Source organism: Panthera tigris, chromosome B2 (assembly GCF_018350195.1).
Source record: "Panthera tigris isolate Pti1 chromosome B2, P.tigris_Pti1_mat1.1, whole genome shotgun sequence".
Lineage (NCBI taxonomy): Eukaryota > Metazoa > Chordata > Mammalia > Carnivora > Felidae > Panthera > Panthera tigris.
The window spans coordinates 399,531-424,355 of NC_056664.1; the positions used below are offsets into that span (position 1 = coordinate 399,531).

The window sequence follows — 24,825 nt, forward strand, 5'->3', positions numbered from 1 at the left end:
CCAGTTGACTTAAAAACATCACTGGAGATAGAGGTTCCAAAACTCATTAGAAAAACCATTGGCTAATTTATCCATGTTTATCAGTGCTTAAATCATTTGTTTTAACCACTTACTTGCCTCCTGCTTAGAGAGATACATACTGATTAAAAATTCCTTTAATTCTTTTGTAAATTACCATTGCTCATCCTATTAACTGTGGTTCAAATTCAATACCTCAAAATACAACAGGATAAGAATTTTATTCCTCACGTTAAAATACATTAACTTAGAAGAACTACACAGATAAACAGCTCTAAGTAGTAGTCATGTACCCAATATATGGATAATATAGACGTATTTCTATCCTTGATTTTATTAGGGAATTCATAAGAATACATAAATCAGTTTTAGAACTGACATCCTGAAAACAAATTGAACATGAGGATTCTATGGCTGGTGTCCCATGGGTTCATGTTTCCATTACGCTACCTAGGCATGCTTTATTTAACATAATCAGGCTAGATTTTCCCATTTATCTTTTCTTTGGACAGCTCGACCTGTTATACATATTGTACATGATCTGAGAAGCAGTCTAACCTCACACACCAACTTTATCATCGCCTATTGCTTCCTGTCTTAGAAGTGTGCTCTAGATGTGTTCAGGTCGCCCCTCCTACTGAAGACACTACTCAAGGCAGCCTTCACGTCCTTGTTCCTCAGTGTATAGATCAGTGGGTTCAGCATAGGAGTGACCACAGTGTACATGATGGCAGCGACCTGGTCCTGGTCCATGGAGCTGCCTGAGGTAGGAGATATGTAAATGAAGATAACAGGAGCATAGAGAAGAATGACCACCATGAAGTGAGAGGCACACGTGAACAGTGCTTTGCGGAGCGCACTACAGGAGTGGGTCTTGGAGAAAAGAGAGATGATTATGGAGAAGTAGGAGAGAAGTGTTAGTAAGAAGGGGCCCATGGCAATGGTCCCGGTAACCGTGTTGAGAAGCCACTGGTTGAGCTCCGTGTTCCCGCAGGCCAACTCCAGCAAAGGCTTGACATCACAGAAGAAGTGATGGATCTGATGAGAACCACAGAAGTTCAAGCGAGAGGTCATCATGGAGTGCAACAGGGCATGGAAAAAACCAATGGTCCAGACTGTGACAGCCATCTGGGTACAGAGCTGGTAATTCATGATGACAGAGTAATGCAGTGGCCTGCAGATGGCCACAAAGCGGTCAAAGGCCATCACGGCCAACAGCATGGCCTCCGTGCTGCCCAGGAAGTGGAAGAAGTGAAGCTGGGTTATGCATCCCAAGAAGGAAATTGCCTTGTGTGTAGAGAAGAAGTTCTCCAGCATCTTTGGCAGTGTCACCGTGGAGTAGCAGATATCTAGACACGACAGATTTCCCAGGAAGAAATACATGGGTAAATGGAGTCTTGGATCAGAGACGACAACCAGGAGGACTGCTCCATTGCCAACCACACTGACCACGTAAATTGCAAGGAAAACCACGAAGAGATAAGGCTGCAGTGCTTGGATGTCTGTGACTCCCAGGAGGAGAAATGCAGTGACTGAGGTTTGATTCAGCATCACTTAAGAGAAAGGATGAATTACTCTATGGAGCGTACCCCTGTTGAGAATCAGAGACTTTGCAGCTGAGGATTTTCTTGTCTACACAATGGTACTTTGAGGGAGAGCATTGTTGTTTTACACAGTTCCCACATCAGACCTTTTATAGGATTTGCCTCATTAGACTATTAGATATTATGGTGAACTGTTGGTTATGGGCCATTGGTCCACCATTTTTTCCCCTTATTTGATTGTCATTAATATGTTTCTTTCTCCCAGAGACTCAGAGCACGTAGCCAACCTACCATCTTCTCTGGCTGTGCACATCTACCTTCTGATAAAACTTTAATGGGCATCCAGACTGCTACCTCCAGACCTTGTAAGAAAGCCCCTGAAGGGTTTTAACTAAGGAATATAGACAAGGAGAGAATGAAAACAATGGAAGGAAATCTGAATGGAGATGCAGACATGGGGTGCCTCCTACAAAAAGGGGAATTTTTTTTTCTAAGCTTGGGAAATCCCTGAGAGGAGAATAGAAAGATTTGATGTGAGAGGAATAAAGGAGTGGGTTGATGAGGCAGTACTTCTCCATAGCTTGGAGGATTCTAGGCCGTAGAGTTGAAGGAATTTAGAGAACATACGCGATCTGTGCTGTGCCTCCATGAAAGGCTGGCTCCATACAGGTCAGAGTAGCTTTCTTTGACAGTATGTTTTGCACACTGTTAATCCTACCTCTCCTGTGTAAGATACAAATGTTATGGCAAATATCATTTTGGGTTCTCTGACTCACCAAACAAAATTGGATCAAAAATTCATTTGGGGAAGAAACATTTTTCTAACATTTAAAACAATTTCTAATCAGACTTGTCCTTACTCAGTCATTTATTTCACCCGAGTTTTAATGCTGAGAGATTACATATTTACTCTGGAGAATATTTAGAGAACCAGGCCTGCTGAGTTGAGAATGAGATATGGCAAGAAAAGTGTATGAAGAGCCTTCACAATCCACAAATGCAATCAGGAATCCATCATAAAATAGGAAACCAGCTCTAGATCTGGGCGCTTACTTGCATATAAACAAGCATGCAGAAAATATGGGGTCCTCTCAGCCCGAGTCCTAAGGCATTCTCTTACCTGATTGTCGGACTCACAGTGTGCCCAGCTTTTCAGGTTTACACTCCCAACAGCTGAGAATGGCAGGAAGATATTTGAAGTGACTGTTTGTATTGGGATTGCAGCATGAGCTCTTCATGTTCAGAAATGTCTTTGTCTCCTTCCGACATTCTTCCTGCCTCTCAGGAGCCACAGACCTTAGGCATATAAACACGAAGAGAGTGTCCCCTGGGTGTGAGCATGATCGCTGTGAGAATAAACAGGGTATTTTCCCATACTTGCAATTCAAGACAATTCCTCTTGGGTGTTGCTATCTTGAGTTCCATCTTTTTTTTTTTTTTTTTTTTTTTTTTTTTTTGCCCCCACTGCTCCAAGTTTTTCTTTTCTATGTTTCTTCGTTATTTGCAGAATTGTGGACAGCACAATTGTCAGGGGCCTCCTATGTTTTCTTAGTTCAACTACCTTTTCTTCCTTTGTCATCATGGGTACTTCCCTGAAAAACTTTGTGAGAGGGGCGCCTGGGTGGCTCCGTCCGTTAAGCATCTAACTTCGGCTCAGGTCATGATCTCGCGGTCCGTGAGTTCCAGCCCCGCCTCAGGCTCTGCGCTGACAGCTTGGAGCCTGGAGTCTGCTTGGGATTCTGTGTCTCCCTTTCTCTCTGACCCTCTCCCGTTCGTGCTCTGTCTCTCTCTGTCTCAAAAATAAATAAACGTTAAAAAAATTAAAAAAAACAACTGTGAAAAATTGAAAAAAAAATTGGCAATGTTTGGTAAGGAATGGAGGCCAGTTGTGTTCCATTGACCTGTACTGATGATGATAATCTTTAACATTCCACATAATTTTTACTATGGTCCTGTGGAAAACAAGACAGAGGAACAAGGAGAAGTAGGATTGCTTTTATTTATTCCAAATTAGATTCTTCATTGTTGGCAATAGCGTTAAATTTGTTTGTTTAAAATAGACATCCCAAGGCTCACATCTTTCTCTAAGGAATGAGGCTGGTCTCTCCTTGTGTGTCCTCCCTTCTTGCTGCAACCTTTATGTGAGAATATTCTGTGAGCCTCCTCCCATGAATATGTGCAATCTGACATCCATGCAAACTTTCTTATAACAGTTATAAACACCATGTACCCTGCCCGGCTTTGTGTTGAGATCCATTATTGTTGCTTTGAAGGAATTCATTGTATGTCTCACACGTTAAGAATTCCTTGTTCAAAGAATGCCTGTGTGTATTTGTGAGAGCAATTGTCTCTTGAATTTGACTGAGGTCCCTAACTCATAGTTTGTGAGATGGAGCCCTGCTTTGAGTTCTACACTAACAGATCAAAGCCCACTTTCGATTCTCTCTGTCTCCTCTCTCTCTGCCCTCCCCATGCTCATGTTCTTTCTCTCTCTTTCAAAATAAACAAATAAACTTAAAAATAATATTCCTTGTTCAAGTATATGCTATAAATAGAATGGAAAAAACACTTACTCTGTGCTCGTTTTTCTGAGTTCCTTACAGGCATTAGCTCATTTTTTTCTTCTAAACACCCAGCATGAGAAGTACTAAAATCATTCCTAGTTATAAGAAAAGGGGAGCTCAAATGATTTAAGTAATTTTGCTGTTCCCCCCAATGTTACTGAGGAATCATTGACAAGTATAGTTGTATATGTTTCAAGTGTACAGTGTGATTTGACTTTCATATATGTGGTGGGATGACCACCACCATGAATATCATGAATGCTTCCATTGTCTCACATTGTTGACACTTGAGTGTGGAGAGAATGCTCAGAGTGTACTGTCAGCTTATTTCACTGCCATTGAATGTTCCTGCTTTGTAATAAATTGTGTGACTGGTGTTCAAACTAAGAGTCCAGTTCTGCAGCTAACTACAGTGCGGTCCATTCTTTCAAAATACCGCCCACCTCAATTTTATCTACAGTTCCACAGATGTCTAGAAATATGATATTTTGATGAAGTCATGCCTAGCACATTTACTCTTTATGTTTTGTCTCTCTGAGGTCTTGTTTATAAGTCATTTTCGTCCTCAAGTCAAAACAAAATTGTCCTCAATATTCTTTTATTATATGGTCAGCTTCATGGGCATGTGACTGCAGTCCCCACACATTTAAAGCTTTTTTCTTATCATCTTGAAATTCTCAGTAACTTTGTTTTTTTTTTAAATATATTTTAATGTATTCATTTAAATTCAAGTTTGTTAACATACAGTGTAGTGTTGGTTTCATGAGTAGAACCCAGTGATACATCACTTACATATAATACACGGTGCTCATCCCAACAAGTAACCTCCTTAATTCCCATCCCCCATGTAGCCCATCCCCTACCCACCTCCTCAGTTTGTTACTGTAGTTAAGAGTCTTTTATGGTTTGCCTCCCTCTCTGATTTTTATTTTATATTTATTTAAATAGAAGTTAGTTAACATACAGTGTAATAATGATTTCAGGAGTAGAATTTAGTGATTCATCACCTGTATACAACACCCAGTGCTCAGCCTAACAAGTGCCGTCCTTAATGCCCCTTGCCCAATTAGCCCATACCTCCACAAACTTCCCCTCCAGCAACCCTCAGTTTGTCCTCTATCATTAAGAGTCTCTTGTCGTGTGTTTCCCTTTCTATTTTTTTTCCTTCCCATATGGTCACCATTTTACCCTGAAACCCTACTTATGAGTGAAATCATATGATGTTCGTCTTTCTCTGACTTAGTTTGCTTAGTATAATACCCTCTAATTCCATCCACCTTGTTGCAAATGGCAAGATTTCATTCTTTTGGATCGCCAAGTAATATTCCCTTGCATATATATATACCACATCTTCTTTATTCACTCGACATTCGATGGACTTTTGGGTTCTTGCCATAATTTGGCTATTGTTGGTAGTGCTGCTATAAACATTGGGGTGCAATTACCCCATTGAAGTAGCATTTTTGTATCCTTAGGATAAATACCTAGTGTTGCATTTGCTGGGTGATAGGGTCGTTCTAGTTGTAGTTTTTTGTTTGTTTTTTAAGAATCAACGTAATTTATGAGTAAACAATTCACAAAAAATAAAAATACAAATGTGTCTTAAACATGAAAATTTTTAAAACTTCCTACTAAGGGAAGTGTAAGTTAAAAATAAAATTAAATACTATTTTTCAGCTATCAGCTTGACAAATGTCAAAGGTTGACATATTGGCAAGACAATGACAAAGGCATTCATATATTTCTGGTAGGAATTGCCCTCCAATATTTATGGAAGGCAATTTGACAGTACCATTCTTACAATTGCACCTATATATTTTAATTAATTAATTAATTAATTAATTAATTAATTAATTAAATTTACATCCAACGTAGTTAGCATATAGTGTGACAATGATTTCAGGAGTAGATTCCAGTGATTCATCCTCTGTTTATAACACCCAGTGCTCCTCCCAACAAATGTCTTCCTTAATGCCCCTTACCCATGTAGCCTGCCCCCGCCCCCACAACTCCTCCAACAACCCTCTGTTCGTTCTCTATATGTAAGAGTCTCTTATGTTTTGCCCCCCACCCTCTTTTTATATTATTTTTGCTTCCCATCCCTTATGTTCCTGTTTTGTATCTTAAATTCCTCATATGACTGAACTCATATGATATTTGTGTTTCTCTGAGTGACTAATTTCATTTAGCATAATACCCTCTAGTCCCATCCACATAGCTGCAAATAGCAAGATTTCATTCTTTTTCATTGCCTAGTAATACTCCATTGTGTATATATACCACATCTTCTTTATCCATTCATCTGTTGATGGGCTTTGTGCTCTTTCCACACATTGGCTATTGTCTATACAGCTGCAAAAACCTTGGGGTGAATGTGTTCCTTTGAAACAGCACACCTATATCCCTTTGATAAATACCTAGTAATACAATTGCTGGGTCATTGGATAGTTCTGTTTTTAATTTTTTGAGGAACCTCCATACTGTTTTCCAGAGCGGATGCACCAGTCTGCATTCTCACCAGCAGTGCAAAAGGGATCCTCTTTCTCCACATCCTTGCCAACATCTGTTGTTGCCTGAGTTGTTAATTTCAGTCATTCTGACTGGTGTGAGGTGGTATCTCATTGTGGATTTAGTTTGTATTTCCCTTTATGATGAGTGATGTTGAATATTTTTTCATGGGTCTGTTAGTCATCTGGATGTCTTCTTTGAAGAAGTGTCTATTTATGTCTTCTGCCGTTTTCTTAACTGGGTTATTTGTTTTTTGGGAGTTGAGTTTGATAAGTTCTTTATATATTTTGGATACTAACCCTTTATCTGATATGTCATTTGTAAATATCTTCTCCCGTTCTGTTGGTTGCCTTTAGGTTTTGCTGATTGTTTCCCTTGCTGTGCAGAACCTTTTTATTTGATGAGGTCCCAATAGTTCATTTTTGCTTTTGTTTCCCTTGCCTCTGGAGATGTGTTGAGTAAGAAGTTGCTGCAGCCAAGGTCAAAGAGGTTTTTGCCTGATTTCTTTTCTTGGATTTTGATGTCTTCCTGTCTTACGTTTAGGCGTTTCATCTATTTTGAATTTATTTTTGTGTCTGGTGTACCAAAGTGGTCCAGGTTCATTTTTCTGCTTGTCACTGTCAAGTTTTCCCAGCACCACTTGCTGAAGAGACTGTCTTTATTCCATTGGATATTCTTTCTTTCTTTGACAAAATTAGTTGGCCATATGTTTGTGGGTCCATTTCTGGGTTCTCTATTCTGCTCCACTGATCTGAGTGTCTGTTTTTTTGCCAATACCATACTGTCTTGATTGCAGCTTTCTAATACATCTTGACGTCCAGGATTGTGATGCCTCCTGCTTTCATTTTCTTTTTCAAGATTGCTTTGGCTATTCAGGGTCTTTTCTAGTTTGATACAAACTTTAGGATTGTTTTTTCTAGCTCTGTGAAGAATGCTGGTGTTATTTTGATAGGTATTGCATTGAGTACATAGATTATTTTCGGTAGCATTGACATTTTAACAAAATTTGTTCTACAATCCAGGAGCATGGAATATTTTTCCATTTTTTGGTGTCTTCAATTTATTTCAAATCTTTCTATAGGTTTCAGTTTATAGATTTTTCATCTCTTTGGTTAGATTTATTCCTAAGTATTTTATGGTTTTTGGTTCAATTGTCCATGGGGTCAATTCCTTGATTTCTCTTTCTGTTGCTTCATTATGGTGTGTAGGAATGCAACTGATTTTTGTGCATTGATTTTATATCCTATGACTTTGCTAAATTCATGGATCCACTCTAGCAGTTTTTTTTTTTTTAGTGGGATCTTTTGGGTTTTCCATAGAGTATCATGTCGTCTGCGAAGAGTGCAAGTCTGAATTCCTCCTTGCCTATTTGGATGCCTTTTATTCCTTTGTGTTGTCTGACTGCTGAGGCTAGGATTTCCAATACTATGTTGAATAACAGTGGTGAGAGTGGGCATCCCTGTCGTGTTCCTGACCTTACAGGGAAAGCTCTCAGTTTTTGATGAAGATATTAGTGGTGGGTCTTTCATATATGGCTTTATGATCTTGAGGTATGATCCTTCTAACCGTACTTTCTTGAGGGTTTTTATCAAGAAAAGATGCTGTATTTTGTCCAATGCTTTCTCTGCATCTATTGAGAGGATCATGTGGTTCTTGTCCTTTCTTTTATTAATGTGATGTATCACGTTGATTGTTTTGCGGATATTGAACCAGCCCTGCATCCCAGGCATAAATCCCACTTGGTCATTGTGAATAATTCTTTTAATGTATTGTTGGATCCGGTTGGCTAGTAACTTGTTAAGGATTCTTGCCTCCATGTTCATCAGGGAAATTGGTCTGTAGTTCTCCGTTTTAGTGGGGTCTGTGTCCGGCTTTGGAATCAAGGTAATGCTGGCCTTGTAAAATGAGTTTCCTTCCATGTCTATTTTTTGAAACAGCCCTAAAAGAATAGGTGTGTTAACTCTTTAAATGTTTGGTAGAATTCCCCTGGAAAGCTATCTGGCCCTGGACTCTTGCTTGTTGGGAGATTTTTGATTACTGATTCGATTCCTTTACTGGTATGGGTCTGTTCCACTTTTCTATTTCTTTTTGTTTCAGTTTTGGTAGTTTATGTTTCTAGGAATTTGTCCATTTTTTCCAGATTGCTAATTTTTTTGGTGTATAATTTCTCATAATATTCTCCTATTATTGTTTGTGTTTCTGCAGTGTTGGTTGTAATCTCTCTTCTTTCCTTCTTGATTTTATTTATTTGGGTCCTTCCCTTTTTCTTTTTGATCAAACTGGCTAGGGGTTTATCAATTTTTGTTAATTCTTTCAAAGAACCAGCTCCTGGTTTGATTGATCCCTTCTGTTTTTTTTTTTTTAATAGTATTGATTTCTGCTTTAATCTTTATTATTTCATGTCTTCTGCTGGTTTGGGGTTTTATTTGCTGTTTTTTTCCCAGGTGTTTGAAGTGTATGGTTAGGTTGTATATCTGCGACCTTTCTTTCTTCTTTAGGATGGCCTCGATTGGTATATACTTCCCTCTTATGACCATTTTTGCTGCATCCCAGAGGTTTTAGGCTGTGGTGTTATCATTTCCTTTGGCTTCCATGTACTTTTTAATTTCCTCTTTAACTTCCTGGTTAGTCATTCATTCCTTAGTAGGATGATGTTTAGTCTCCAAGTATTTGTTTTCTTTCCAAATTTTTTCTTATGTTTGATTTCGAGTTTCATAACGTTGTGGTCTGAAAATATGCACAGTATGATCTCGATCTTTGGTACTTCTTGAGGACTGTTTTGTGTCCCAGTATGTGACCTATTTTGGAGAATGTTCCATGTGCACTGGAGAAGAATATGTATTCTGCTTTAGGATGAAATGTTCTGAATATATCTGTGAAGTCCATGTGGTCCAGTGTGTCATTCAAAGCTATTATTTCCTTGTTGATTTTCTGTTTAGATGATCTGTCCATTGTTGTAAGTGGGGTGTTGAAATACCCTCCTATTATGGTATTACTATTGAGTTTCTTTATGTTTGTGATTAATCGATTTATATATTTGGCCACTGCCACTTTTGGAGCATAAATTTTTACAATTGTTAGATCTTCTTATTGGATAGAACCCTTAATTACGATATAATGCCCTTCCTCATCTCTTGTTACAGTGTTTATTTTAAAATCTAGATTTTTCTGACAAAAGTATGGCTACTCTGGCTTTCTTTTGGAGATGATTAGCATGATGGATGGTTATCCATCCCTTACTTTCAATCCGTAGGTGCATTTAGATCTAAAATGGGTCTCTTGTAAACAGCATATAGATGGGTCTTGTTTTCTTATCCATTCTGTTATCCTGTGTCTTGATTGGAGCGTTTAGTCCATTGATATTTAGAGTGAGTCCTGAAAGGTGTGAATTGATTGCTATTATGTTGCCTGTAGATTGGAACTTATGGCGGTGTTCTCTGGTCCTTTACAGTCTTTGTTGCTTTTGGTCTTTTTTATTTTTATTTTTTCATCTTTTGTTGCCTCATAAAGCCCTCCTTAAAATTTCTTGCAGGGCTGGTTTAGTGGTCACAAACTCATGTAATTTTTATTTGTCTGGGAAACTTTTTACCTCTCCTTCTATTTTGAATGATAACCTTGCTGGATAAAGAATTCTTGGCTGCATAGTTTTCTGATTTAGCACAGTGGATATATCCTGCCACTCCTTTCTAGCTTGCCAAGTTCATGGGAATAGGTCTGCTGCAAACCTGATCTGTCTTCTCTTATAGTTTAAGGACTTTTTTTTTCCCCTTGCTGCTTTCATAATTCTTTCCTAGGCTGAGTATTTTGTGAATTTCAGTATAATATGCTTTGTTGATGGTCGTTTTTTTTGAATCTAATGGGAGTTCTCTGTGCTTCCTGGATTTTGATGTCTGTGTCTTTCCCCACGTTAGGAGAGTTTTCTACTCTATTTTGTTGACATAAACCTTCTATGCCCTTTTCTCTCTCTTCATCTCCTGGGACCCCTATGATTTGGATGTTATTCCTTTTTTAATGAGTCACTGAGTTCTCTAATTTTATATTGTGCTCTTTTGCCTTAGTGTCCCTCTTTTTTTCTGCTTCATTTTTCTCCATAAGTTTGTCTTCTCTGTTGCTTGATTCTCTCCTCTGCCTCAGTCATCTTTTCTGCTGTGGCATACATTTGAGATTGCAGCTCAGTTACAACATTTTTTATTTCATTCTGACTACGTTTTATTTCTTTTATTTCTGCAGAAAGGGATTCTTTTGTATTCTCAACCCCAGCTAGTATTCTTACAGTTGGATTCTAAGTTCTGGTTCAGACATCTGGCTTGTATCTTTGTTGACTAAGTCCCTTTCTGTCATTGCTTCCTTTTCTTTCTTTTGGGGTGAATTACTTCATTTTATCATTTTCATGGAAGAAAAGGAATTTAAAAGTAAAAAAAATGAAAATAAAAATTAATAACAACACAAAAAAACAAATAAAGGATACTAGATCTTAGATATGTTTTGTTCACGTTGTTGAAAGAAGCTTGACGAATAGAGAAAAAGAGGATAGAAAAAAAATAAGGAAAGTGTTTGAAAATTAAAAAAAAGTGTATACAAGAAAGAATAAAATGAAATGATGGAAGTAAAGTAGAATTTTAAAAGTTTACAAAAAAGTGAAAAATATAGGAGAAAAAAACAAAAATCTTTTTTGTTAAAATGGAAAATAATTTTTTTCTTTTTCTGTATTCATGAAGAAAAAGGAAAAAATGAATAGATGGACTTGCAAATAGAATGAAATACAATTGAAATTAAATCCAGTTTCCTCTAGAAGTGAAACTATGAAGCATTTTAAAAATTCATCCTGATTATTCCTAGGTCTTTGATCTGCAGCAAAGGATTCTCTGGTGTTTTCTATGCTTTTTTAAAGCTGAATTAGTGGTCTTATGACTGTTCTTCTAAATTTCTGTTCAGATATTTATATCTGTTTTGAGCAAGTCCCTTGCTGTGATTTATTTTTGACCTGTGTTTTGGGGTGAATACTTCTGTCTTGTCATTTTGGCCATGTTTTTGTCTTGCATGTTTTAAAAGCTTGTTATGTTTTCTCCCCTAGTGTACTATTATATTAAAAAGGATCATACACTGTCCAGGACCTGTCCTTTAGGAAGTGTTCTTGGTGTATGCTGTGTGCTCTCTGCTGTTGTGTTTGGCTGCTCCTTCCCATTGGTCAGCCTTGTGCAGAGATCTTCCTTGCTTGCAGTGTGGAGTGTTTGGAACTTTAACTAGATGTGCTTTGCTTTGGTTTCATCATAAGTCTGGAAAAAGGGAAAAATAAAGAAACCTTCATCCCCTAAAAAAAGAAAACAAGAAAGGGAACACACACACACACACACACACACACACACACACACACACACACAAAATGAAAAACCTAAAGAAAACAACCAACCAGATAATCAGAAAATTATAAGGCTGATTCCAAAGAAAACAAAAGTAAAAAACAAAAGAAGTCAAGAAAAAAGAAAGAAATAGAAAAGAATAAGGCTCATTGTACAAAATATAGAAATGCAAATAAAAAACAAACAAGAAATTATAAGCATGATTACAAAAGTAAAAATAAGAAAAAAAAAAAAAAAGAAAAAAGGTAAGGATGGTCATATCTCCACCATAACTGCAGGTGTCATTTTGACTCACTATTTGTAGTGCACTTGGTGCATGTGGGGTCCTGCCCGTGCCGTTCTGGATAGAGGCTGGCAGCGTTGGCTCAGACTCAGTCCTGCCACAGTAAATAAGCAGTTAGCAGGCACCTGGAAAGGAGAGGGGTGGTGTTGGGTAGGTGGGTCCTACCTCCATGGGGTTACTGTGCTGCACTCTGAAGTTCCACCCTTTTGGTTTTGTGGGGAAAATGGTGCCACACCAATCTCCGGTACTAGACCGGAGAGCCTTCAGAAAGCCTTCACAGAATAGCGAGAGCCTTCAGTTCACCCTGCACCACAATTCCCCCATGTTGTTTCTTTGACGTGGAGCTGGGATTCATTATTTCAAGTTTTAAAGGACCTTGCACCGCACAGACCCGTTTCTCTCCACTGGAATAGAGATTCTCCTCACTGCACGAAGTCCTTTGTCCCTGGAAAACTGTTCCACGCCTGCACAGTGCAGGGGATCTATGGTGTAGTACCACTAAACACAGGAAATTTTATGTTCCCTCTGCAGTGCCTCTGTCCCCTGCTGATGAAAGACATTTTAGTAGCACTTTCAGCTCTTTTGTCCATGGGGAGGCAACATACCCTTTTCTCAGGCACTCCAGGAGGGGGACTGTTCTCTCCCAGTTCTCTTTGGTGATCCCTACACCACACTGTGCACTCCGGGGCCAGCTCCCCTCTCCCCAGGAGCACGTACCACGGCTCAGCTCCTGAGAAAGTCACCCACTTTAAAAACCTCAGAATTTGAGCTCCACAGCTGTTTGCAAAAAAGAACTGGGACACTCAGTATTTGTCGCTCCCCGGTGTGTGGGCTGGAGAGGTCTTGCTCTGGTGTGAACTCACTGCTGCACTTTCTCAACCCCTCTCTCTTTCTCTCCCTTTTGTCTCTCCATGGAATGGGTTCCCTCCCTTCCAAGGCACTGCCATTTTTCTCCCTCACAATTCACTTCCACATACCTCATTCATTTCATGCTGTTGTGGAGTCACGCTGTGATTCAACATTTATATACATTTTGGAATGTTTACCACAGTTAGTATAGTCACTATACAACATTATTAAATATGATTGAGTATATTCCCTCTGCTGTACTTTTAACCTCTGTGATTTATTTGTTTTATACTGGAAGTTTGTATCCTTAATCCCCTTCTTCTATTGCACCCATCCGCCCACCTTCCTGCCCTCTGGCAACCACCAGTTTGTTCTCTGTGGCTATGAGTCTCTTTCAGTTTGTGTTTCAGTTCTTTGTTTTCCGTTTTTAGATTCCACGTATAAGTGAAATATATGGTATTTGTCTTTCTCTGCCTGACTTATTTCATTTAGCAAGGAGCTTCAAGGTCCGTCTGTATTCTCACAAATGGTGAGATTTCCTTTTTTTCTCACGACGGAAAAACATTCCATAACGTACCCAAATGTATGTCTGTGTCTACCTAGGGCAGATAATTGGACACATCGGTTTGAAGTTCTTGAGATAAAAAGGAACGAAGCTTGAGAAACTGGACCCAACAAGCCTCATCTGTACCTTGACCCAATGTAGGTGAAAAGACATAGACTCTGACTAATACTGCAACGGGATGAGATTTTAGTATTATTTGGAGGGAGAGTAAGTGTGATTTGTATGTGGGGACAATGTTAATTATTAGAGTTGGACTAGAGTGGATTAAAGATGTCCACAAAATTTTTTTTTGATGTTCTTTCCCATGAAAGGTAGGGATTTCTTCTCTATAAAGTTTGTTAGGCCTGTGACCATTTTGTCCCAGAGAGAATAGTACAGGTGACGTCAATACTGGTTCTTGGGTTTGTTGGAGAGATGACTGGCAGCCTTTGTCCTGGTCTGTTGGCCCCCCCGTAGAGTGTCAAGCCCGAGGCCTCCATGCTGCAAAAGCACAGAACAGCCATTTGGAGAGAGCGGACCAAGGGAGACCCAGACAGAGACTTTGCCAGCTCTCAGCTCTTCCACGCGAGGATGCTCACGTCAGCTCAGCCACGGCACAAGCATGATCGAGGAGAACCAGCCCTGCCCTGCTCTGTTCTTCCCAGTTCCTGAGCCTCGGAAGAATGCAATTGACTGGCGTAGGTGTCTTCAGCTTCTGTGTTTGGGGATGCTAGTGTGTTAGGCAGCAGTAGCCAACCAGATAATGACGTGTTCTTCTCTGGTTCACGGCCTGCGTGGAGCTTGGATTTTGTAAACAATTCTGATCAACAGAAATGAGGGGCTGAGACAGGTCAGGGTAGAAGATGCCTTCTCCACAGACACATTTTATTTTATTTTTATAAACAAAAGTAGAATTGGGGGACCAAAAACAGTGGATGAGATCAAACCACATTGTTTGTGTTCACAAAAGTGGATGCAGAGAATTTGAACAGTCAGTCCCTGAGCTCATAAAGGCCTGTCACAGTCTTCACCTGCATCTATAAATAGTCATAAATGCTTCTCCCACCATCCCTCATGCACAGAAACCACCCCCGGGATTCAGAAAATGGGGAACACAGTGCCTCCCGACATTAGCTCCAGAAATGTCTCAGCAATTATGACTTAGTTGTTTTTGTTACATTTGGGTTTGGTGACAAGTAAGGAAAACAAGACAACATTTTGATAAATTCTGCACATTTCATCAGTATTATGTCATATTGCATCATAACAGTCACTGGAAATTGTCATAGAAATAGTAAAACCAAAAAAAAAAAAAAAAGAAGTGTTTTGAAACTCAATATTTTCCATGAGCAAACACTGAGGGAAAAATTACCAGCTGATTAGCTAGTGAGGGATTCAGAAATTTTAATTTCATTCCGTCCCCACTTTCAACAATGTTTAATAGCCATCCTGTACAGTTTATCTAGTTGACTTTAAAAAATCTCTGGAGATAGAGGAACCACAACACTTTAGATAAACAATTGTCTATTTTCTCCCTGTCAGTTAGTGCTTAAATCATTTGTTTTAATAACTTACTTGTCTCTAGGTTAGGGAAAAAAGAAGTCATGATGTACTGGTTGAAGCTTCCTCTTAACTCATTTGTAAATTACCATTTCTTATTATCAGTGGTTAAATTCAACTCCTCAAAATATAACAGGATAAGAATTTTATTGCTCACATTTAAATACATTAACTGAGAAGGACCACAAAGATAAATAGCCCTGGGGCACCTGGGTGGTTCAATCCATTAAGACTCTGACTTCCACTCAGGTCATGATCCCACTGTTCCTATGTTCAAGCCCCGCATCAGGCTCTGTGCTGACAACTCAGAGCCTGTAGCATGCTTCAGATTCTGTCTCCGCCTCATTGCCTCTCCCCTCCTCAAGCTCTGTGTCTCTCTCTCTGTCTCTCTCTCAGTATATATAAAAACTTAAAAAGAAAAAAAGATAAACATCCCTGGGTAGTATTTGTGTACTGACATACAGTTAATATAGGCATATTTCTATTCCTGACTTCTTTAGAGAATCCATAAGAATACATAAAAAAAATAAGTTTCATTAACTGATATTCCAAACACAAATTGAACATTAGGATTCCATGGTTGGTGTCCGATGGGTTCATGTTTCCATTATGTTACCTAGTCATGCTTTGGTTAACACAATCAGGCTGGACTTCCTATTTATATTTTCTTTGGATAGCTCGACCTGTTATACATATTGTACATGATCTGAGAAGCAGTCTAACCTCACACACCAACTTTATCATCGCCTATTGCTTCCTGTCTTAGAAGTGTGCTCTAGATGTGTTCAGGTCGCCCCTCCTACTGAAGACACTACTCAAGGCAGCCTTCACGTCCTTGTTCCTCAGTGTATAGATCAGTGGGTTCAGCATAGGAGTGACCACAGTGTACATGATGGCAGCGACCTGGTCCTGGTCCATGGAGCTGCCTGAGGTAGGAGATATGTAAATGAAGATAACAGGAACATAGAGAAGAATCACCACCATGAAGTGAGAGACACACGTGGACAGTGCTTTGTGGAGCGCACTACAGGAGTGGGTCTTGGAGAAAAGAGAGATGATTATGGTGAAGTAGGAGAGAAGTGTTAGTAAGAAGGGGCCCATGGCAATGGTCCCGGTAACCGTGTTGAGAAGCCACTGGTTGAGCTCCGTGTTCCCGCAGGCCAACTCCAGCAAAGGCTTGACATCACAGAAGAAGTGATGGATCTGATGAGAACCACAGAAGTTCAAGCGAGAGGTCATCATGGAGTGCAACAGGGCATGGAAAAAACCAATGGTCCAGACTGTGACAGCCATCTGGGTACAGAGCTGGTAATTCATGATGACAGAGTAATGCAGTGGCCTGCAGATGGCCACAAAGCGGTCAAAGGCCATCACGGCCAACAGCATGGCCTCCGTGCTGCCCAGGAAGTGGAAGAAGTGAAGCTGGGTTATGCATCCCAAGAAGGAAATTGCCTTGTGTGTAGAGAAGAAGTTCTCCAGCATCTTTGGCAGTGTCACCGTGGAGTAGCAGATATCTAGACACGACAGATTTCCCAGGAAGAAATACATGGGTAAATGGAGTCTTGGATCAGAGACGACAACCAGGAGGACTGCTCCATTGCCAACCACACTGACCACATAAATTGCAAGGAAAACCACGAAGAGATAAGGCTGCAGTGCTTGGATGTCTGTGACTCCCAGGAGGAGAAATGCAGTGACTGAGGTTTGATTCAGCATCGCTTAAGAGAAAGGATGAATTACTCTATGGAGCGTACCCCTGTTGAGAATCAGAGACTTTGCAGCTGAGGATTTTCCCGTCTACACAGTTTTCCCTCTTTGAGGATTTTCCCTCTTTGAGGGAGAGCATTGTTGTTTTACACAGTTCCCACATCAGACCTTGTATAGGATTTGCCTCATTAGACTATTAGATATTAAGGTGAACTGTTGGTTATGGGCCATTGGTCCACCATTTTTCCCCCTCATTTGATTTGTCATTAATATGTTTCTTTCTCCCAGAGACTCAGAGAACGTAGCCAACCTACCATCTTCTCTGGCTGTGCACATCTACCTTCTGATACAAGTGTCCTCTCATCTCCTTAATGAACTCTAATGGGGGTTCTAATGAACTCTAATTAACTACTTGCCCAGACTGCTGTATCCAGACATTGTAAGAAAGCACCTGAAGGATTTTTAATTAAGAAAAATAGACAAGGGAAGAATGACACCAATGCAAAGAGGTCTGAATTAAAATCCAGGTGTGGGATTACCTCTTGTAAAAAGGCAAATCTTGGGCGCCTGGGTGGCTCAGTTGGTTGGGATCCAACTTTGGTCAGGTCATGATCTCATGGCTTGTGAGTTCAAGTCCCATGTGGGGCTCTGTGCTGACAGCTCAAAGCCTGGAGCCTGCTTCAGATTCTGTGTCTCTCTCTCTCTCTCTCTCCCTCATACTCTGTCTCCCTCCTGCTCTGTCTCAAAAATAAGTAAACATTTTTAAAAAGGCACATCTTTCTAAGTTTGGGAAATCCCTGAGAGGAGAATAGAAAGATTTAATGTGAGAGGAATAAAGGAGTGGATTGATCAGGAAGTATTTCTCCATAGCCTGAAGGGGTTTCTAGTCCTTAGAGCTGGAGAAAATTTAGAGAACATACCCGATCTGTGCTGTACCTCTGTAAAAGGCTGGCTTCATGTAGGTCAGAGTAGCTTTCTTTGACAGTATGTTTTGCACACTGTTAATCCTACCTCTCCTGTGTAAGATACAAATGCTATGGCAAATATCATTTCGGGTTCTCTGACTCACCAAACAAAATTGGATCAAAAATTCACTTGGGGAAGAAACCTTTTTCTAACATTTAAAGACAATTTCTAATCAGACCTGTCCTTACTCAGTCATTTATTTCACTGCAATTTTAATGCTGAGAAATTACATATTTACTCTGGAGAATATTTAGAGAACCAGGCCTGCTGAGTTGAGAATGAGATATGGCAAGAAAAGTGTATGAAGAGCCTTCACAATCCACAAATGCAATCAGGAATCCATCATAAAATAGGAAACCAGCTCTAGATCTGGGCGCTTACTTGCATGTAAACAAGCATGCAGAAAATATGGGGTCCTCTCAGCCCAAGTCCTAAGGCATTCTCTTACCTGATTGTCGGATTCACAGCCTGCCCAGCTTCTCAGGTTTACACTCTCAACAGCTGAGAATGGCAGGAAGATATTTGAAGTGACTGTTCATATTGGGATTGCAGCATGAGCTCTTCATGTTCAGAAACGTCTTTGTCTCCTTCTGACATTCTTCCTGCCTCTCAGGAGCCACAGACCTTAGGCATATAAACACGGAGAGAGTGTCCCCTGGGTGTGAGCGTGATCGCTGTGAGAATAAACAGGGTATTTTCCCATACTTGCAATTCAAGACAATTCCTCTTGGGTGTTGCTATCTTGAGTTCCATCTTTTTTTTGTTTTCCCCACTGACGTAAATTTTTCTTTTTTATTTTTCCTCCTTATTTGCAGAATTGTGGACAGCACAATTGTCAGGGGCCTCCTCTGTTTTCTTAGTGCAATTACATTTTCTTCCTTTTTCATCATGGGTACTTCCCTGAAAAACTTTGTGACAAAATGAAAGAAATTTGGTAATGTTTGGAAGTAATGGAGGCCAGTTATGTTCCATTGACCTGTACAGATGATGATAATCTTTAACATTCTACATAATTTTTACTATGGTCCTGTGGAAAACAAGACAGGGGAACAAGGAGAAGTAGGACTGCTTTTATTTATTCCAAATTAGATTCTTCATTGTTGGTAATAGCGTTAAATTTGTTTAAAATAGACATCCTAAGGCTCACATCTTTCTCTAAGGAATGAGGCTGGTCTCTCCTTGTGTATCCTCTCTTGTTGCTGCAACCTTTATGTGAGAATATTCTGTGAGCCTCATCCCAGGAATATATGCAATCTGACATCCATGCAAACTTTCTTATAACAGTTATAAACACCATGTACCCTGTCCATCTTTGTGTTGAGATCCATTATTGTTGCTTTGCACGAATGCATTATATATTTATGACGATAAAAATTCCTCTTTCAGGGCGTACTTTGGTGGGCCATTCAGATAACCAGCCAACTGTTGATTTTGGCTCAGGTAGCTTACTCATGGTTTGTGAGATGGAGCCTGACATTGGGTTCTGGGCCCACACAGGAAGCCTGCTTTGGATTCTTGCTCTCTCCTCATTCTCTCCCCTTCCTGTGCTCACATTCTTTCTCTGTCTCTCAATATAAAAAAAAAAAAAACACTTAAAAATATTCCTCATTCAAGCATATGTTAAAAATAGAACGGAAATAACATTTATCATGTTCTAATTGTGGAAGCTATTGTTTTGAGTTTCTTACATGAAATGTTCATTTAATTTTTCCAAACATTCAGTGAGGGATGTACTGATATCACATTTACTTTTCAATATAACAGGAGCTCAAAGGATTTATGTAATTTTTCTGTTTCCCCCTCAGTGTTACTGAGGAATCATTGACAAGTACAGTTGTATATGTTTCAAGTGTACAGTGTGATTTTACTTCCATATATGTATTGGAATGACCACCACCATGCAGTTTATGAATGCTTCCATTGTCTCACATTGTTGACACTTGTGTGTGGAGAAAATGCTCAGAGTGTACTGTCAGCTTATTTCACTGCCATTAAATGTTCCTGCTTTACAATAAATTGTGCGACTCGTGTTCAAACTAAGGGTCCCGTTCTACAGCTAACTGCAGTGTGGTCTCCATCCTTTCAAAATACCACCCACATCAATTTTATCTACAGTTCCCACAGATGTCTAGAAATATGATATTTTGATGAAGTCATGACCGGTACATTTTCTCTTTATGTTTTGTCTCTCTGAGGTCTTGTTTATAAGTCATTTTTCTTCTCGAGTCAAAATGAAATTGTCTTCAATATTCTTTTATTATATGGTCAGCTTCATGTGCATGTGACTGGAGCCCCCACACAGGGCTGTGCACCTCATTTAAAGCTTTTTTATCATCTTGAAATTCTCAGTAAGTTTTTTTTTTTTTTGGTATTTTAATGTATTCATTTAAATTCAAGTTAACATACAATGTGGTATTGGTTTGAGGAGTAGAACCTAGTGATTCATCACTTACATACAACATCCAGTGCTCATCCCAACAAGTGTCCTCCTTAATGCCCACCACCCATTATAGCCAACCCCCTTACAAAGCTCCCTTCCAACAACTCTCAGTTTGTTTTCTGTATATGAGTCTCTTATGAATTGTTTCCCTCTCTCTTTTTTTAAAACTTACTTATTTATTTGAGAGAGAGAGAATGAGCTGGGGAGCAGCAGAGAGATAGAGATAGAGAGAGTAAGAGAGAGTGAAGGAGACAGAGGGTCCAAAGCAGTGACTGTGCTGACAGTAGAGACTCTGATGTGGGGCTTGAACTCAGGAGCTATGAGATCATGATCTGAGCTGAAGTCGGATGCCCAATCAACTGAGCCACCCACGCATTCCTCCTTATTTTTCCTTTCCTTCCCCTATGCTCACCTGTTTTGTTTCTTAAATTCCACATATAAGTCAGATGATATGGTATATGTATTTCTCTGATTTGCTTAGCATAATATACTCCAGTTTCATCCACATTGTTGCAAATGGCAAAGTTTCATTCTTTTTGATCATCGAGTAGTATTCTATTGTATATATAAACCACATCTTCTTTACCCATTCAAAATTGATGGACATTTGGGTTCTTTCCATAATTTGGCTATTGTCAATAGTGGTGCTGTAAATGTTGGGGTGCACGGGCCCCTTTGAATCAGCATTTTTGTATCCTTTGGGTTAACACCTAGCAGTGTAATTGCTGGGTAGTTCTATTTCTAATTTTTTGAGGAACCCCCATACTCTCTTCCAGAGTGGCTTCACCATTTTTCATTTCCACTAACATGCATAAGTGTTCCCCCTTTCTCGGCATCCTTGCCAACATCTGTCATTTCCTGAGTTGTTAATTTTAGCCATTCTGACAGGTGTGAGGTGGTATCTCATTGTGGTTTCGATTTGTATTTCTCTGATGATGATGTTGAGCATCTTTTCATGTGTCTGTTAGTCATCTGGATGTCTTTTGAAACGTGTCTGTTCATGTCTTTTGCCCATTTCTTCACTGGATTATTTGTTTTTTTGGGTGGTGTTGAGTTTGGTAAGTTGTTTATAGATTTTGGATACTTGCCCTTTATCTGATATGTCATTTGCAAATGTCTTCTCCCATTTCATCATTTGCCTTTCAGTTTTATTGATTGTTTCCTTTGCTGTGAAGAAGCCTTTTATCTTGATGAGATCCCAACCTCTGGAGACATGTCGAGTAGGAAGCTGTTGTGGCTGATGCCAAAGAGTTCCTTTATATTTTCTCCTCTAGGATTTTGGTGGTTTCCTGACTCACTTTTAGGTTTTTTAGGATTTCTGAAATACTTTTGATTATGATGTAAGAAAGTGGTCCAGTTTCATTCTTCTGTCTATCACGTCTAGTTTTCCCAACACCATTTGTTGTAGAGACTGTCTCTTTTTCCATTGGATATTCTTTCCTGTTTTGTCAAGAAAAGTTGATCATATACTTGTTGGTCCATTTCTGGGTTCTCTATTCTGTTCCATTGATCTATGTGTCTGTTCTTGTGCCAGCACCAAACTTTTTTGATGATTACTGTTTTGTAATATAGCTTGAAGTCTGGAATTGTGAAGCTTCCAGCTTTGGTTTCTTTTTTTAACATTTCTTTGGCTATTTGGGGTCTTTTCTGGTTTGATACAAATTTTAAGATTGTTCTAGCTCTGTGAAGAATGCTAGTGTTATATTGATAGGGATTTCATTGACTGTGTAGCTTGCTTTGGGAAGTATTGACATTTTAACAATATTTGTTCTTCCAATCTATGAACAAGGAAGGTTTTCCACTTATTTGTGTTTTCAATTTTTCATAAGCTTCTATAGTTTTCAGCATACACATCTTGTACCTCTTTGGTTAGGTTATTCCTCTGCATCTCATGGGTTTTGTGCAGTTGGCAATGGGATCAATTTCTTACTTTCTCTTTCTGCTTCTTCACCATTGGTGTTTAGAAATACAACCAGTTTATGTACATTGATTTTATATCCTGCGATTTTGCTGAATTAATGTATCAGTTCTAGCAGTTTTTTGGTGGAGTCTTTAGGGTTTTCCAAGTAGAGTATCATGGCATTTGCAAAGAGTGAAAGTTGACTTCTTCATTGCTGATTTGGATGCCTTTTATTTCTTTTTGTTGCCTGATTGCTGAGGTTAGGATTTCCAGTACATTGTTGAACAACAATGGTGAGAGTGAACATACCTGTCATGTTTCTCATCTGGAGAACTTTTCCCCTATGAGGATGATATTAGATCTAGGTCTTTCCTATATTGCCTTTTATGTTGTTGAGGTATGTTCCTTGTATCCCTACTTTCTTGAGGTTTTTTTTTTTTTAATCAAGAAAGATGCTGTATTTGTCAAATGCTTTTTCTGCATCTATTGAAAAGATCATATGATTCTTCTCCTTGCTTTTATTAATGTGGTGTAGATTTGCAAATATTGAACCATCCCTGCTTACCAGGAATAAACCCTACTTGATTATGATGAATAATTCTTTTGATGGTCTGTTGGAATTGATTTGCTAGTATCTTGAAAAGTTTTGCGTACAGTTTCATCAGGGGTACTGGCCTATAATTCTCTTTTTTAGTGGGGTCTTCGTCTGATTTTTGAACCAAGGTAATGCTGGCCTCATAGAATGAGTTTGGAAGCTTTTATTCCATTTCTATATTTGTAACAGTTTGAGCAGAATAGGTATGAACTATTTGTTGATTGTCTGGTAATAATACCCCAGGAAGCCATCTGGCCCAGGACTCTTGTTTGTTGGGAGATTTTTAATAACCAATTCAATTTCTTTACTTGTTATGGTAAGGTTTTCTATTAATTCCTGTTTGAGTTTTGGTGTTGCATCATTTCCTAGAAATTCATTTCCATTTCTTCCAGACTGCCTAGTTTGTTGGCATCTAAATTTTCATATTATTCTAATTTCTTGTATTTCTGTGGTGTTGGTTGTGATCTCTCCTCTTTTATTCATGATTTTATCTATTTGGATTTTCTCCCTTTTTCTTTTTGATAAGTGTTGTTAGGGGTTTATCAATTTTTAAAATTCTTTTAAAGAACCTGCACTTAGTTTCATTGATTTGTTCTACTATTTCTTTTATTTGTTGTGTATCATTCATTTATGCTCTAATCTTTATTGTTCCCTTTTCCTGCTGGCTTTAGGCTTTATTTGCTGCTCCTTTTCTAGTTCCTTTATATTTAATGTTAGGTTGTGTATTTAGAACCTTTGTTGCTTCTTGATATGGGCCTGAATTGCAGTATACTTTCCTCTTAGGACTGCCTTTGAGGTATCCCAAGGGTTTGGACGGTTGTGTTTTCAATTTCATATGCTACCACGTATTTTTTAAATTTCTTCTTTAATTTCCTAAGTAACCTATTCATTCTTTAGTGGGATGTTGTTTAACCTCCATGTATTTGAGAGCTTGTTCCCAATTTTTTACTTGTGGTTGATCTCAAGTTTCATAGCACTGTGTTCTTAAAAAATGCATGGTATGATCTTGATCTTTTTATACCTGTTGAGGGCTGATTTGTGACCCAGTATGTCACCTATCCATGTGCCCTTGAGAAGAATTGTATTCTGCTGCTTTAGGATGAAATGTTCTGAATATATATGTTAAGTCCATCTGGCTCAATAGGTCATTCAAAGGCATTGTTTCTTTGTTGGTTATCTGCTTAGATATTCTGTCCATTGATGTAAGTGTGGTATTAAGGTCCCTATTTTTTGTATTATTATCAATGAGTTTCTTTATGTTTGTGATTAATTGATTTATATATTTAGGTGTACCAAGTTGGAGACATAAATATTTATAATTGTCAGATCTTCTTGCTGGATAGTCCCCTTAATTATGATCTAATGCCCTTCTTCATCTCTTGTTACAGTTGTTTTAAAATCTTGTTTGTTTTAGGTTCCTGGGTGGCCCAGTTGATTGGGCATCTGACTTCAGCTGGGGTCATGATCTTACAGTCCGTGGGTTTGAACCTCACATTGGGCTCTGTGCTGACAGCTCAAAGCCTGGAGCCTGCTTCAGATTGTGTCTCCCCTGTCTCTCTGCCCCACCCCTCTGCTTGTGCTCTCTCTCCCTCAAAATAAATATAGAAACATTAAAAAAAAATAAAGTCTGGTTTGTCTGATATAGGTTTGACTATTCCAGCTTTCCTTTGATGTCCATTAGCATGATGGATGGTTCTCCATCCCCTCACTTTCAATGTGCAGATGTCCTTAGTTATAAAGTGAGTCTCTTGTAGACAGCATATAGATGCATCTTGTTTTTTTTTAATCCATTCTATGTCTTTAATTGGAGTATTTAGTCCATTTACATGCAGATTGATTATAGAAAGATATGAATTTAGTGCCACTGTGTTACCTGTAGAGTTGGTGTTTCTGGTGATGTTTTCTGTCTGTTGTAGTCTTTGTTGTTTTGGTCTTTTTTTTTTTTTTCTCTTCTTTTTTTCCACTCAGAAAGACCTTTTAAAAATTC

At 38.9% G+C, this 24,825-nt stretch overlaps 3 protein-coding genes across 3 annotated transcripts in view; 1 reads left to right on the forward strand and 2 right to left on the reverse strand.

Moving 5' to 3' along the window:
• Positions 1–24,825, forward strand: part of LOC102959787 (olfactory receptor 2H2-like) — a 258,157-nt gene that overhangs the window by 76,045 nt on the left and 157,287 nt on the right. The window lies entirely within an intron of this gene.
• On the reverse strand, positions 377–17,324 carry LOC122238486 (olfactory receptor 12D2-like). Its single transcript, XM_042985417.1, has 2 exons — positions 17,278–17,324; positions 377–1,879 (listed from the first exon to the last, which is right to left on the reverse strand). Exon 2 carries the CDS (start codon positions 1,567–1,569, stop codon positions 616–618), a length of 954 nt encoding a protein of 317 aa, XP_042841351.1. The 5' UTR covers positions 1,570–1,879; positions 17,278–17,324; the 3' UTR covers positions 377–615.
• On the reverse strand, positions 15,912–17,018 carry LOC102958091 (olfactory receptor 12D2-like). The gene has a single exon (XM_007085921.2). The coding sequence runs from the start codon at positions 16,944–16,946 to the stop codon at positions 15,993–15,995; it is 954 nt and encodes a 317-aa protein (XP_007085983.2). The 5' UTR covers positions 16,947–17,018; the 3' UTR covers positions 15,912–15,992.